The sequence below is a fragment of the Hypanus sabinus genome, chromosome 7 (genome assembly GCF_030144855.1).
Source record: "Hypanus sabinus isolate sHypSab1 chromosome 7, sHypSab1.hap1, whole genome shotgun sequence".
Lineage (NCBI taxonomy): Eukaryota > Metazoa > Chordata > Chondrichthyes > Myliobatiformes > Dasyatidae > Hypanus > Hypanus sabinus.
In genome coordinates, this window is record NC_082712.1 from 134,713,506 (window position 1) to 134,730,585 (window position 17,080).

Genomic DNA, 17,080 nt, shown 5'->3' on the forward strand with positions numbered 1-17,080 from the left:
TTTGAAAGTATTAAAGCCACATTTACCTAAATGTATTCCTTGTAATTAGTGGTAAAACTTGGGGTGATGGGGTACCTTAGAAGGAAGGTCACATTTTTTCATATTTACGTATGGATCTGAAAACTATTTGCAACTTTCCGTACTTCAAAATGAAACTCTGATGGTGATTCAGGCTATCATATTTTATTACCATTCCAAAGACATGTTCAATAGCCTCCCACAATGAATACCTGACATCATTCATGCTATTAGATGATTACATTAAGTCAGATAGCATAATAAAAGTGATTAATGGTGCCCTGTAAAGACACAGCCCACCCAATAAATCCATTATTAAAGGAATTTAGAGGGAGGAGGACAAGCATAATAACAATCTCATTGAGAAGGAAAATTTAGTACAAACTAACATTTGCGTTAGCATAGGAGTATTTGAGAGATTTTAATTAAAGGAAGAAAGAGGAGGAACTTATACATAATATTCCCTGCACTCCCCATAGAATTTCTTGCCTGATTACCATTCATGGCCTTTTCTAACAATCCATCAGCCTATGATTAGTATGACATTTGAATAAAAATACTGGGACAATTATTAAATAATACCAATTTAGCTTTTTGTTTTACATAAAAAATTTTGAGAATAAGTTCATATCCTGAAGTGTGTCAGATAGTAAACAGTCCAGCAAAAATACCTAATGCCACAGTTTCAAAACAGGTAATTCTCGAATGGAATGAGTAACTGTGAAAAAAAAAGTTTGGAGGAGAAAACAATTACCTTAAGCTGTAGTACATTCAGCTATCCTTTACTCAATTGGAGAAAATAAACTATAAGGTACAATCTTTTGCTGGATTCCAGATTCCATAATTCAGGAAACATCCTCCTTACATGCACCTTGTTGAGCCTTGTGGAAGTTCTGCGACTTCCAAAGAAATCAAGTTGTGTTTTTAACCTCTAGGGAATACTGATCTGGGCTTTACAATTTCTATTCATCCCTGGTCATCTCTGGAATTTGATTAGCAATCTGTTGTAACACTTCCTCCATGGTGAGTTTTATTTTTAGTAAGGAGACCACAACTGTACACACATTCCAGGTGCAATCTCAGCAAGAACTTCAATAATTGCAGTTAATCGTCTTTACTCCTCTACTCAGATCTTCTTATAATAAAGCACAACAAACAATTTGCTTTTATCAGCTTTCAATGGTTTGTGTATATAGTCAACATCTTTCCTTACTCCATCTCTGCCCTGTCTTTACACATCCGTTTAATTTACCAATAATCCCCTGAAGCATTTTAAATCTTCCTGTTTACTCACCATCCCACCCAGTGTCGAGTAATCATCAAACTTGGATATACTGTATAATAATAGATGCCTTGGACAAAATATTGATAGTGTTTGAAAATAACCAAGAGTTATGCATTGACTTCTGATAAGGTGAGAAGGACCAGTCTTTTCCCAATCTTTGTTTTTTTTCTGTCTATTACCTAATTCTCAAACAGTACCAGTACATTATTTCAAATCTCTTACTGTCTTTCCTTTCGGTTAGTCCTGACGAAGGCCCGAAACGTCGACAGCGCTTCTCCCTATAGATACTGCCTGGCCTGCTGTGTTCCACCAGCATTTTGTGTGTGTTGACAGTACATTATTCACAGTTCCATGTGACCTACCTCCTGCATAGGATTTCAACTTGTATCTTATGCAAAGCAGAACGTACTATACATACTAACTCTATCTTTTCAACCAGTCACATCCTCAAAGAACTCCAGGAGATTAGTCAAGCATGATTTTGCTTTCATAATCTCCAAAACCCAATGCCTTATAAAGGCTGGATTAATCTTTAAAGGCCTCACCATCTAAGACATGCCCTCTTCTCATTTCTACAACCATGGAGGAGGTATAGGAGCCACACTCAATGTTTTAAGGAAAGTTTCTTACCCTCTGCCATTAGATTTCTAAATGGTCCATGAACTCATGAATACGATCTCACTACTCTGCATTCGCACTATTTATTTATACTGTATAGTATAAATTATAGTAGCATCTTATGTGTTGCACTATACCATTCCCACTAAACAACAAATTTTGCAATGTATTTTAGCGATAACAAACCAGATGTCAATTCTGATTCTGATTCTGTGCAAATTCTGCTTACTCCCATCATTCTTTTCCAGATCTTCTGTTATTACATCTTCATTATGGATTCCCAGCAACCCACAGACTTAACCCTGGTCTAATCACGGGGCAATTTACAATGACCAATTAACCTACTAACCAGTATATTTTTGGACTGTGGGAGGAAACCTGGGCACCTGGACAAAACCCATGGGCACACAGGAAGGAACATACAAACTTGTATACAGAGGACACTGGAATTGAACTCCAAACTCCGACATCCTGAGCTGTAATAGTGTCACACTAATCGCTACACTACCATGGCAATCCACTGATTAGATAATTAGTTCCATGTTTTCCCTTTCCGTTCTTTGTCAGATAGTGGAAGCACCTTTCTTGCCCTCTATTCTGTAGGGACAATTTGAACTGTGTAAAATTTTGAAAGCTGATAACCAAAGCATCTGCTATCACTATAAACTCCTCTTTCATAATTCTGATCTGTAGTTCATTGATTCCTTGAGACCTGTTAGCTTTTAATCACACCAACTTCTCTATTACTTATTTTTAATACTAATCTTGAATCATCCTTGTTTAAACTTTGATTTTGCAGTATTTATGGCTATTCTTCTGTGTCAGCTTTTGTGGCAGTAGATGTAAAGAGTTTATTTATTTCTTTGCTATTTCCTTATTCATTCATATAAACTCCCCAACCCTGACTTTAAAGGGCACGTTTGTTCTTACTTATCTTCCTTATTAGCGGGAGGATAGTGTAGTTATGGAGTAGATGCAATTCTCTGTTGCAAGGATTAAAAGTCCAAAGGCAATTGTCATCTGCCAGGAGCCTGGGTTTGGGACATCTCATCTGACCTGCAGAGGCATTTGATGTAGGAGGGAGAAGATCCAATTGCCTTGGTCGTTGTGAGTACCCAATGATGTAGGAAGAATGAGGAAAGGGGTTATGCTGTGGGGAACTTGAGCAGTTAGGAAGTAAATTAAAATGAGAAGCAGAAAGATAATAATCTCTGGGATGTTACCTGAGCCATATGCATACTGAAACAGGGTTGATAAGATCAGAATTAAATGCGGGGCTCGAAGATTGGTGTGGGAGAAGTGGGTTTTGGGTTGTGTGTTATTAGCACCTATATTGAGGAAGGAGGGAGTTGTTTTAATAGGATCGATCTCCACCCAAACAATGCTGGCATCAGGATCCTGGCAAATCACATAACTAGGGCTGTGGATAGGGCTTTAAACTAAATAGTAAGGGGTGGGTTCAACAGCTTAGAAAAGTAAGGATGAAATAAAGGGAAGGAGAAAGCAGGAAAGATTATGGAAGTTTCAAGAATAAAGAAAATAACATTTAGAAAGGGACAAGAATTTAACTTTAGCCAACGTTGAGGTAAAATTGAAATGAAGAGTGGTGAGCACAGGATTAAATGGGTTTTACTTCATGCAGCTTATGAAATAGGGTAATAAGGTAAAGGATCTTGTAGCCCTGTGGAAATTGACAGGTCTGATGTTGTGGGCATCACAGTCATGTTTGAAAGAAGATCATAGCTGGAAGATTAACAATTTATTGAAATGACAGGCAGTTAGGCACAGGGGGTGGGGTGGCTCTGTTGGTAAATAAAAAATGAAATCAAAACCTGAGAAAGAAGTGACATAGCACCAAAAGTTTAGAATCCTTATAAGTAGAGTTAAGAAATTGCAAGAATTAAAATAAAAACTTGAAGGGAGTTGTACCCAGTCTTCTGAAGAGTAGCCAGGGTGTGGGTTACAAATTACAATGTGATATAGAAAATGTTACATGAAGCAGCTGGGGGCCGAACACAAGTGCTGGACACGGTCACGGAGATGGGGCTGAGAGGTACTTGCTCAGTGGCAAACATGGAACAGATAACCAGGAGGAATCTTGACACGGAGCTCTGTTATAAAGCCTTGACCCAGAAACAGGGCTTTCATGGAATAACTTGAAACCAGAGCTGAACTTAGAACTAACAGTTCTAAGCGGTCGGGAAACAAAATTATCACACAGGAACTGGCGACCAGTAATTGTGACATCAGGGTTCTTATACTGCAGTCTCTGATCGAAACAAGGTTCACTGTAATTAAGTGAACTAGCAGCAATTGGGAATCTAACAACTGGAATTAAGGCATAACCTAGGTGATAGGAGTGAGATGGGGGACAGTTAGACAGGACCATGACAGAAAAGGCATGTGAAAAAGATGATGTTCAAGATTCAAAGTACATTTAGTATCAAAGTATGTATGCAGGATACACCCTGAGATTTGTCTTCCCACAGACAGCCATGACATGAAGAAACACCATGGAACCCATTCAAAGAAAACACCAAACACCCAACATGCAATAAGAGAACATATCTCGTAAATGGCAAAAAAAAATGAGTGAGAAACAGAACATAAAACATCAAAGCACAGAGTCACTGAAACAGTCTAGGAGTTTAGTTCAGTTCAGTTCAATTCAGCACTGCATTGTTCGTTGACTGCAGGCCACAGTGCCAATCCTCCCAATTCAAAACCCTAAGGCTGCAGTTATTACAAATGGTATCATATCCCCATTTTTCAACATTTCACTGGGTACACACCAAGGCTGCCCCCTCTCCCCACTGTTATTTACAAATTTTTTGGAACCATTGGCAGTCATGACTAGAGCAGATCCAAATACTAGAGGGATGAAGGGAGGCAGAAAGGAGCATAAATTGATGCTATGCTGATGATCTTTTATTACTGATTAGTGACCCTCCTAATTCCTTACCCCCACTAATGAAAAAAATTCAATTATATTCTGAAGTGTCTGGTTATAAAATCAACTGCAGTAAATCTGAGGCTATGCCAATGTCAAAATTGTGTTATTCAAGTTTAGTATCTCAGTTTAATTTCAGATGGTTGCCAGTTGGAATGAAGTATCTAGGGGTCAAACTCAGTCATAATTTGGATGAAAGAATTACCTTACATTATGATTCAGTATTGAGTAGGTTAAGAAATAATCTGGATAAGTGGGGGGCACTGCGACTGTCACTCTGGGGTAAAGTCAATGTAGTTAAAATGGCCCTAGCACCTCAGTTTAACTATCTTTCTATGATGCTTCCTTTAAATATTTCATATGGAGTACAGTGATATTTCCCATGATATTATTGGACACCAACTAGACTCTACAAAATGGGGATTGTTGATAATCATTTATGCTGGAAGTGTAAAAGTGAGGTGGGCACATATTTTCACATGATTTGGGAGCGTTCCATGGTTTGTCCATTTTGGTGTAAAGTTCTTGATTTGTTGGGGAATTGGTCAGGTCCTACACTGCCCTTGTGCCCACGGCTTTGTCTCCTGGGTGATAGGACAATGATACCTCATGTAAACAATGACAAATTTACTATTTTAAAGGTGGGTCTCATCACAGCTGCAAGAATTTACATTGCAAAACTGGAAAAAACCCAGATGTCCCACTGTGAGGTTAAGACTGAGGAAATGGTTAAGATTTCATCTTATGAACACATGTTGGGAAAAATTAACAGTGAGGGAAAAGTGCAAGACGCATGGTTGTATGTTAATTTAAACTTAAGTTAGAAGTTTTTTTCTGTTTCTTAGTTTTATATGTTTTCCTGTCATGGGATAGCTGTGTAAATATGCTGTACTGTATCTGCTCAATGATGTGCTGTGCTGCTTTGTAAAATAAGAATAAATAATAATAAAAATGTGAATTACAAAAAAAAGAAAGATAGTAAGCATTAAATCTTTTCAGCCTTACTAGGCATAAAATGAGAGGAGACATGATAGAAGTGTTCAAAATGTTGGGCCAAATGGCCTGTTCTTGTAAAAAAAAATTCTAATGTTCTAATGAATGTAAGCTCGCCAATAATATAAACGAGGATACCAAAAGTTTATCTCTTAAAGAGGAAAAGAAATGCAAGAGTAGACATCAGACAACTGGAAAATGATGCTCCAGAGGTAGTAATGGGGAACAAAGAAACTGTAGATGAACTGAATCAGTATTTTATGTCAGCCTTCACTGTTGAAGATACCAGCAGCATGCCAGAAATTCGAGTGTCAGGAGGCAGGTGTGAGTGTAGCCACTATTACTGAGGAGAAGGTGCTTGGGAAACTGAAAGCTCTGAAGATAGAGAAGTCACCTGGACCCAGGGTCTGAAAGAGGCAGTTGAACTGGTTATTGTGCAGACATTACCGGTAATCTTTCAAGGTTCACTAGTGATTGGCAACATGTTAGAGTCCATTATTAAGGAGGAGGTATCAGGGTACTTGGAGGCACATGATTAAACAAGCCAAAGTCTGCACAGTTTTTTAAGGGAAAATCTTGCCCAAACAAATCTGTTGAAATCTTTGAAGAAGTAACAGACAGAATGGACAAAGGAGAGACAGGTGATGGTGTTTACTTGGAATTTCAGATGACCTTTGACATAGTGCTGCACCTGAGACTTAAATTAGATAAGAGCCCATGGTTTTATGGGAAAGACATTATCGTGAACAGAAGCTTAGCTGACTGGATGAAGGCAACGAATGCCTTCAATAAAGGAAGTCTTTTCTGGTTGGCTGCTGGTGCTCCGCAGGGTTGGTGTTGGGTCTGATACTATTCACATTATATGACAATGATCCTGATGATGGGATTGATGGTTATGTGGCCAAGTTTGCGGAAGAGGCAAGTAGTATTGAGGAAATGGTTAGTTTGCAGAAGGACTTAGACAGTTTGGAAGAATTGGCAGAAAAGCTGCAGATGGAATACACTTTTTAGGGATGTGAATAGCCATACACTTTAGTAGAAGGATTAAAGGCATGGACTGTTTCCTAAATGAGTAGAAATGTCAGAAATCAGCATTGTAAGAGAACTTGAAGTTCATGGTGCAGGATTCTCTAAAGGTTAACTTGCAGGTTGAGTCGATGATAAGGAATGCAAATACAATGTTAGCAGTCATTTCAAGAAAACTGGAATATAAGAGCAAGGATGTATTGCTGAGACTTTATAAGCCATTAGTTGGACTGCATTTAAAGATTGTGAGCAATTATAGACTCCTTATCTAAGAAAGGCTATGCTGGCATTGGAGAGTGTCCTGATGGGTTTATGAGAATAATCCCAGAACAAAAGGATTAAACGTTTGATGGCCCTGGACCTGTACTCATTTGAGAATGATCTCATTGAAAGCTACCAAATATTGAAAGTCCTAGATGATACAACATACAGAAAATGTTTCCATTCATGAGCGAATTTTGGACAAGAAGGCATAGTCTCAAAATAGGAGAAATTTTCTTTAGCCAGAGGTTGGTGAATCTGTGGAATTCATTGCTATGAGCAACTGTGGTTGTCAAGTCATTGCCTATATTTAAAGTTCAAAGGTACCTAATTAGTAAGTGTGACAAAGGTTATGGGGAGCAGACAAGTGAATAGTTTTGAGAAGGAAAATAAAACAATTACAATCGAATGCTGGCGCAGACTCAACGGGCCCAATGCCTAACTCTGCTCCTGCATCTTGGTACATAACCATAAAAGGTTTCTAATTTTACCTATAGTTTCTTCTACATGTTTCTCACTAGCTTACTCATATTTTACTTTCCCTTCAACTATTTCTCGGAACTTCTTTGCTGAATTGTAAAATGTTTCGAACCCACAAGTTCACTGTTATTTCTGGCAACTTTACAAGTCTCTTCTTTTCAACTAATTTGAATAATTTTTTCAGTTATTCATGAATGATTTCTTCCATCAGGTTTGTGCCTTAAAGGAATAAATTTATTTGCAAATCATTTCCTTTTGTTTTAAGTGCTGTCCATAACCTGCCCACTTATCTTTTAACATAGAGGAGTTATCCAATCTAATGTGTCCCTCACGCTTCCAAAGTTTACTTAGTTTTAAATTGTTTGGTGTTGAAAGTCCCTACTCTTGGATTGAACTAAAACATATTTCAAACTCAATGTAAAACTCTACCATATTCTGATTACTCTTCCCTAAAGTCCTCTTTGCAAAAAGATTATTAATCAACTTTCTCCTTATACAAGACTAGATCTAATATAGACATTTTCTAACATAGAAAGCCAACTTATTTACGTTCCATGAATATTGACTTTCAGCTTATTGCCACTAATCTAACTTGTCCAGACTTTATAAAGATTACAGGCCTCCATTATTACCCTGTTAACTGCTCCTAGCTTCTTGATTTATACCCAAAACTGCACATTATTTGGTATGTTCTATGCAATCTTCATGAAGTCTCATTTTTTTTAGCTTCATCATAGTTCTAGTTTTGTGCCATGATCTGCTAATCCAAGATCCTTTGCCACAACTGAACAAATTTCTTCCATTAATAAAAGGACTACCTATAGCCAATACATCCCTTTTTAGCCAATACATCCTGAATGACAAGTAACTTTGAATATTTAGCTCCCAATTCTAGTTGCACAACAATCACATTTTCTCATTGGCAATTAGATCATACCTATTTACTTTTATTTCTGTTATTTATATGTCTGCTCTATGGTGAATGCTGCATGCATTGAGACACAGTATTTTTTAATCCTGCCCTTTTAACATATTTATTTACTTTGATTCTCTTTGCTGCTTGCAATTGCTCCCTCTGTTTATTTCCCTCACTACTTTTCTCTCCTGCATTCCCTCGAAGATTCACATCCACATCTGCCAAACTAATGTAAACCTTTCCAGCAGCCCGACAGCTCTACCAAAATGTCCACTGAGGATATTGGCTCTAGTCCTGCTGATATGTAAGCTACCCCGTTCTTACAGACCCCGCAGCCCCACAAACTATGCCAAATCTCAGAAATCTAAAGCACTCTCTTGCATAATCTCTGAAGCCACATGTTCATTTACTCTGTTACTGTGAAACGCTGAGGTTTATCGTGAGGTTGTAGCCTTTGAGGTCCTGCTTCTAAATCTCCTTTGCTGTATTTGTGATGCACCATCAATAACTCTCTCTGAGACGTAAAGGCGAGATATCGGCTTTTATTGACTGGAAGAAGGAACAAGCAGTGGTTGACCACCATACTCCATCCTGGAGACTGAGGGCCGGGCTCAGGACTCAATCGCCTTTATACAGGGGTCTGTGGGAGGAGCCACAGGAGCAGTCAGCAGGGGGCATGTCCAGACAGGTATATGTAGTTCTCCACAATTTGTTACCATGAAACGCTAAGGTTTGTCATGAGGTTACAGCTCATGAATCTTTTCTAAATCTCTTTTCCATTTCCTAAAGTCTGATTACAAGATCCCATCCTTTTGTTCTTACCACTGGTCCTTGTGCTTCAACAAGTCTATAAATGATGAATACCGGGGGAAAGTGTTGAGGATCCTCAAAATGAAGGTGTAGAACAATAGATACAAACTTCTAGTATTTACCCCCTTCCTCCTTCTGTATTTATACTTTGGCAGGTATGGAGTAATTTCAGATGACGCGACTATTCAGCAAAACCTCAATTGCGAAGGCTTGTAATTAGAGGCATCTTCTTGCTGTCTGATTCCCTCCCATCATGAAGGTGTCAACTCAGTCCCCTCGTGGTTCATATGTTCTGTCCCATTATTCTTTGCAGTATGCATGTTTACACCTCTGTGCACAGCACACCATTGTCCATGAAATGTGTTTATACAATATGAGAGAGATGTATATGGGTAAACACCTGTAGTGTTTCTTCAACAGATAAATATCCCGTTAATTTTATTTTATCTGTGTGTAAAAATAAATGCCTCTTTCATATTGTTGAAAGAATATGGAAAAAAACAGCAGACTCAGTGGGCAAAAGACTGGCAAATGGAATAGAATATAGGGAAGTATAATGCCATGAACATCGCTGAAGGAAATCAAAAGGCAAATCATCTTAGTGGAGAGAGATAGAAAGATCATGTGATCCAGTGAGTTAACCACAAAAAGCCGTCAGGCAGGTCCAACGGGTAGTTAAGAAGGCAAACAAACAGCATTTTAGCCTTCATTGCAGAAGTGTTGAATATTAAAAATGGGAGAGGAGGTGAATTTGTTGCATTCTGCACGATATTAGTGATTCCTCACCTGGAAAACTGCATATTTTTGGTTCCCAATGCAAATAAAAGATGGAGTAATAATGCAAAGGTGATTCACCTGGCCAGGCCAATTCCTAGGATGAGAGAGAGCTCCTACCAAGAGAGACGAAATAGTTTGTTTCTTTATTCAATAAGTTTAGGAGAATGATGGATGACCATATTCTAAAATATAAGATCCTAATGGTGTTGACAGGATTAATGCTGGATATTTTTACTAACAAGTGAGTCTCAAACAAGGGGCATAGCGAAAGATGAAAGGCTGATTATTTGAAACAGATAAATAGAATTTCTTTGCCCAGGAGGGTACTGAAATTAGGATCATTAGAACCATTTAAACTGGAGGTAGATTACTACTCAGTAGGTCAAGGATGGAGAGTTATGAAAAGGTGAAGGTATTAAATGGTGGCGCAGACTTAAAAGGCCTCTCCCACACTTATTTTCTTGTGTTGTCGCATCAGTTTCAGTGACAGGGCTGCGGTTGCCGATAACAATATCTCTAGATAAAAGCAGCAACTGTGACAAATTGTAAATACAAATAGTACTGAAAGTGTGTAAGTCCCTGGCCAGGAGTGGCTTGAGTATTCGGACCAAGATTGCTACCTGCTGACCTGTGTGAGTAATGAGAGAGTAAAACATAATGCTGAACACAGGACAGACCACATGTGCCTTTTACAAAGTGTAGTTGGACATGATCTCCTTTCCAAGCTCAGAGTTGTTTGTACAAAGCTTAGCACTCTGGCAACATTCAGCTAACCAAATATAGATTGGAAGTTGAAAGTGGAGCCCTCATTTGAGTATGAGACATGCTGCACACTGCATTTACCTTATTGTAGCTGATAGACGTGTCCATCGCTATTGTGCACAACATCTTGAACAGAGATAGATGCTGAGCTAATGTTGCAAATGACTTATTTTTGTTATCTGTTTTGCAGCAGGATGTCGGCAGCTGAAGGCAGGTTGAGTGCAAAAGCTCTATATGGTGAGTTGCAAACTTTCTTTTCCAGTTGTACAGCTCTTTAAGATTTGTGCACCTTGTAATCCAGTCTTGTGATCATACCAAAGTTAAGCTGCACCACCCTTTTTACCTCTAATTCTCTTTCTATCATTCTTCAGGGCATAAGGTCCTAAACCCTAGTATTCCCTTCCTGAGCTTCTATTCTTCTATTCTTCTCCATCCTCTTTTAATACAGTCCTAAAAATTTGGTTCACTGGCCAAGCTTTTAATCATCTGTCCCAATATAATCTTTATATGGTTTGTTTGTTTGTTTGATCGTATACTTGGGAAATGTCATGGGATGCTTGTTAAAGATGACATAAAATCTCATTTGGTCACGTTATATTACACTGTGGCATTGTGCTCCATTTTCATAATCAGTTCCATTGAAGGCCATGCAACTCTATCACAGCTGTGCTGGAATTACACAAAGGACAAATCATATCAGGATGTGTTGCATTTTCATTTATACAAACTTTCATTCATCATGCATAAAAATGTTATATTATACTGTGGCAGCCCACTTCCCAGCGCACTCGAACCGGCTCACAAAGCGGCGTGCGCCGGCATTGAGGCCGGTCCCAAAGAGGGCGCCAAGCCTGCTTCACCAGTAAGGGGAAAAGCCCGCGCGCGGGATGGGACTGTGAATACACGCCCCCTACAGCATTCCCGCCCGGGGAGGGTGGGATCAGGAAGGCTTTAAAGCGAGGCCGCGAAGTTTGAATAAACCTCTTTTGCAACTGCAGTTCACCGACTCCGTGTCGTTATTGCAGCGCTGCGTGTAGCACACCGCTACAATTGGTGACCCCGATGGCCCAAATGATATTTGGACTGGAGATGAATGACGCCGCATCTGTTCGTGCAGTTTCGTTAAAACTGCCAAGCTTCTGGATGCTGCGACCTCACCTATGGTTTCAGCAGGCAGAGGCCCAACTCCACATTCGGCAGATAACCTCAGATGCCACACGTTACTACTATGTGGTGAGCTCCCTCGACCAGGAGACAGCCGCCCAGGTTGAGGAGTTCATACAATCGCCCCCAGCGGACGGCAAATACACAGAATTCAAAGCCTTGCTCATAAGGACTTCCGGACTCTCACAGCACGAGCGAGCTGCCCGCTTACTGCACCTGGATGGTTTGGGGGACAGGCCACCTTCGGCTTTGATGAACGAGATGCTGTCCCTGGCCAGAGGTCACAAGCCCTGCCTCATGTTTGAGCAGGCGTTCCTGGAGCAGCTGCCCGAGGACATATGCCTGCTGCTGTCCAGTGACCCCGGAAGGTGGCAGCCCGGGCAGACTTGCTGTAGAACGCCAAGAAGGAGAGTGGGGTGTCCGTCGCACAGACCACCAGGCCACGCTCCCAGCAGCAAACCAGAAAACCAGACCAGGCCCGGCCGCAGAGCCCACTAACCCCAGAGGCAGGGGTGAGGAGATCAACGAACAATGGTGTTTCTACCACCAGCAGTGGGGCGCAGAAGCCCACCCTGCAAGTTCCCGGGAAACACCAGGGCCAGCCTCCTGTATGTCTGGGACAAGCAGTCGGGACGCCACTTTTTGATTGACACCAGAGCCGAGATCAGCGTCTTACCTCTGACGAGTTACGACACCCACAACAGAGAACCGGGTCCCACCCTGAGGGCCGCGAACGGCAGCACAGTAAGGACCTACGGCACCCGTACAGTGCGGCTACAGTTCGGCTCCAGCTGGTTCACGGGGGACTTCACACTGGCCGCCGTAGCCCAACCGCTCCTGGGTGCGGATTTTTTGCAGGCTCACAGCCTACTGGTCAACCTGCCAAGGAAGAGACTGGTCCACGCCGAGATCTTTCAAACATTCTCCCTGGGTGAAGCCCAGTTGCTAGCCCCACACCTAGACTCCATCAATCTCTCCGACAACGACTTCACTAGAGTCCTGGTGGATTTCCCATCGGTTCTGGCACCGCAGTTCATGGCAGCCATGCCCAGACACGGCGTACAGCTCCACATCCCGACACAAGGACCACCCCTCCACGCCCGTGCTCGAAGGCTTCCCCCAGACAGTCTCCGGCTGGTGAAGGAGAAGTTCAAGAGGATGGAGGAATTGCGAATCATACGGCGGTCCGACAGCCCATGGGCCTCCCCCCTGCACATGGTGCCCAAAGCGACAGGGGGCTGGAGACCATGCGGCGACTACCGCAGACTGAACAAGGCTACAACACCGGACCGCTACCCTGTGCTGCACATTCAGGACTTTGCAGCAAACCTGCACCGCGCATGGATCTTCTCCGAGGTAGACCTCGTCCAGGGATACTATCAAAACCTGATGCATCCGGACGACACCCCCAAAACGGCACTCATCACCCCTTTCGGCCTTTTCGAGTTCCTCTGCATGCCGTTTGGCCTAAAGAATGCTGCACAGATGTTTTAGCGGTTAATGGACACGGTGGGACGCTACCTGGACTTCGCTTTCATCTATTTGGCCAACATCCTCATAGCCAACAGCAGTCGTCAGGAGCATCTGTCCCACCTCTGTCAACTCTACGCCCGACTGAGTGAATACAGCCTGACAATCAACCCGGCCAAATGCCAGTTTGGGCTCGACACCATCGACTTCCTGGGCCACAGGATTACTAAAGACGGGGCAACTCCTCCGCCCGCCAAGGTAGACAAGGTCCGCCATTTCCCCCGACCCAACACAATCAAAGGCCTTCAGGAATTCGTGGATATGGTGAGTTTCTACCACCGCTTCCTCCCTTCAGCTGCCCAAATCATGCGCCCCCTGTTCGCCCTGATGTCGGGTAAGAGCAAGGACATTACCAGGGATGAGGAGTCCGCCGCCGCTTTCATTAAAACCAAAGAAGCCTTGGCAAATGCCGCGATGCTTGTGCACCCCAGAACGGACGTCCCTACCGCCCTCACAGTGGACACATCTAACACAGCAGTCGGTGGAGTGCTGGAACAACTCATCGAGGGTCGCTGGCAACCCCTGGCGTTTTTCAGCAAACACCTACGACCACCCGAGCTCAAATACAGTGCTTTCGACTGGGAACTGTTGGCGCTATACCTGGCAATCCGGCATTTCAGGTACTTCTTAGAAGGTAGGCCCTTCACTGCGTTCACAGACCACAAAACCACTTACCTTTGTGTTCACGAAAGCATCCGACCCCTGGTCGTCCCGCCAGTAGCGACCTCTGTCCTACATCTCCGAATACACGACGGATGTCTGGCATGTCTCGGGAAAGGGCAATGTCGTGGCGCTCACCCTCTCCCATCCTAACATCCAAGCCGTGTCCAAGGGGAATGACTATGAAACATCGGCAGAGGTGCAGCAGGCAGACGAGGAGATCCCTAGCTACAGGACTGTAGTCTCCAGTTTGCAGCTCCAGGACCTCCCTGTAGGCCCAGGTGAGAGGACCCTACTCTGTGAAGTCACCACCGGCCAACCCCGCCCCGTTGTTCCGGCAGCCTGGCGGCGGCACGTTTTCAACTCCATTCATAACTTAGCGCACCCCTCCATCAGGACAACCGTCTGGATGGTCTCCAACAGGTTCGTTTGGCACGGACTCCGCAAGCAGGTCAGTGAATGGGCCAAAACGTGCATGCACTGCCAGATGGCCAAGGTGCAGCGGCACACCAAAGCTCTGCCGCAGAAGTTCCACCCCGCCCACCGTCGTTTCGACCACATTCATGCGGACATCGTGGACCCCCTGCCAGTGTCACGCAGAGCGCAGCACCTCCTGACTATCGTGGACCAGTTCACAAGATGGCCAGAGGCGGTCCCGCTCACCGACACCACCTCTGAATCTTGCACCTGGGCACTGATTGCCACCTGGGTATCTTGCTTTAGTGTACCAGCCCACATTACCTCCGACAGAGGCGCCCAGTTCACCTCCAGCCTCTGGTCAGCTATGGCCAGCCTTTTGGGGACACAGCTGCACCACACAACTGCCTACCACCCACAGTCGAATGGACTAGTGGAGAGTTTCCACCATCACCTAAAGTCACCTTTGAGGCGGGCCTAACTGGGTGGACAAGCTCCCCTGGGTCCTGCTCGGAATCCGCACGGTGGCCAAAGAGGATCTGCACACCTCGTCGGCCGAGTTGGTGTATGGCGCTCCCCTGGTCATCCCAGGAGAGTTCATACCAATCCCAAGGGGGCAAGAGGAAGAACCCACAGCAGTCCTGGGCAGACTACGCGAGAGGCTTGGTAACCTGGCCCCCATACCCACTTCGCAGCATGGGCAGAATTCAACCTGCGTACCCAAAGACCTGTAGAACTGTAAGTTCGTTTTTGTACGATGGAGCGGACATCAGGCACCGCTACAGTGGCCCTACGAGGGGCCATTTACGATGATCAGAAACAACGGGTCCAGATTCGTGCTGGACATTGGGGGGAAAGAGAAGGTTTTCACGGTGGACCGACTCAAACCGGCCCATGTGGACTTGGCGCAGCCAGTTGAGTTTCAGGCACCGCGGCGCAGAGACAGACCTCCCAAACAGAGTCCGACCCAGACTGTGGACATTGGGGGGTGTTTCGCCGGTTCTGGGGTGGGGGGGGTTATGTGGTGACCCACTTCCCAGCACACTCGAACTGGCTCACAAAGCGGCGCGCGCCGACATTGAGGCAAGTCCCAAAGATGGCGCCAAGCCCACTTCACCAGCAAGGGGAAAAGCCCGCGCGCGGGACGGGACTGTGAATACGTGCCCCCTACAGCATTCCCGCCTGGGGAGGGTGGGATCAGGAAGGCTTTAACGTGATGCCGCAAAGTTTGAATAAACCTCTTTTGTAACTGCAGCTCACTGACTCTGTGTCATTATTGGTGCTGCGTGTAGCACACCACTACAATACTACAATTTGTTATTTAATGCAATCGTGTTCATTCAAATTTAAACATAGATTTGATTTAAGGGTTAATAATTAAACATATTTGTATTTAGTAACTGAATGACTTATTAACAAGAAAATTAGCCTAGCGATTCTGGAGTCCAAATTCTTAATACCATGATCTGACATTCCTCAGTATTTAATTCAGAATTTAAACCAACATAATATTTTGAAATATATTAATGTCACTTTTAAAACTGCAGGCAGAAAGATTTTGCATTCTTTCTTGCAAACATATTCAAACTGCCCTTTCTAATTTTATGACAGAGATTTAAGTCTGCTTGTAAGAATCTAAATGAAAAAAATCTAGAACAGCCCTTCAGGGACAGTAAAGCATGACATTTATTTTATAATGCAACAGTTAAGCAACAGCTTCAGTGAAAAGCCAGATTAATGTTCAACAGATGTGAGGTTTCCACCCAAAGCTCTATCCTTCTTCAGTCTGAGGAAGTTGTACACCTGAAGTGAGTTCTAGAACTTCCATCTAGGGCTTGATGCTATTATTAAATGACAAATGTTGGAAACATTTCCTGGCAATGTATATCAAATTTGTTATAAGAAGAACACTTGTCACTATGAGTGATATTTTGAAAATGATAACCATGTAATAAAGATTACTGAGGATCATTGTTTCCTGTAATCTGCTCTGGTTTTATAGGCATCGCCAAACCTACCTCATGACCTACCACATAAAAGGCTTATTCAGTGTTGTACTTTGGAACAAAGTTCATGAATCAGAAATTAATTTACTACTTGTGCTGATCTCAGCTCAGTTTGCAGTCAAGTCCTTTTGCTAGCTCCAGCTCCATTTCAATGCCACCTATTGCCTCTGCAACAAGCAATGAACCACCTTCTTGCCTGGCAGCCAGACTCACTCCAAGAGTTAAAAGAAGCCTACTAGGCAGTCAGAAACATTGATTATTCAACTGACCAACAAGAGAAGCATTTTTTACACTTCTCTATCTTTCTGTTATCAAATACCATTGTTGGAATAACTGTGGGATTTGGAGCAACCAAATCACTGATTGCATTTTGGTGAACAACTTCTTTTAAGTTGGAATCAACCTCC

At 43.0% G+C, this 17,080-nt stretch overlaps 1 protein-coding gene across 4 annotated transcripts in view; it reads left to right on the forward strand.

The window, feature by feature from the left end:
* eps8l2 (EPS8 like 2) overlaps positions 1-17,080 on the forward strand; it is a 199,907-nt gene that overhangs the window by 69,030 nt on the left and 113,797 nt on the right. For all 4 annotated transcript variants that reach the window (XM_059975679.1, XM_059975683.1, XM_059975681.1 and 1 more), the window contains exon 2: positions 11,087-11,133. In XM_059975679.1, the coding sequence (XP_059831662.1) occupies positions 11,091-11,133 (43 nt within the window). In that variant the 5' untranslated portion in view covers positions 11,087-11,090. The remainder of the gene's footprint in view (positions 1-11,086; positions 11,134-17,080) is intronic.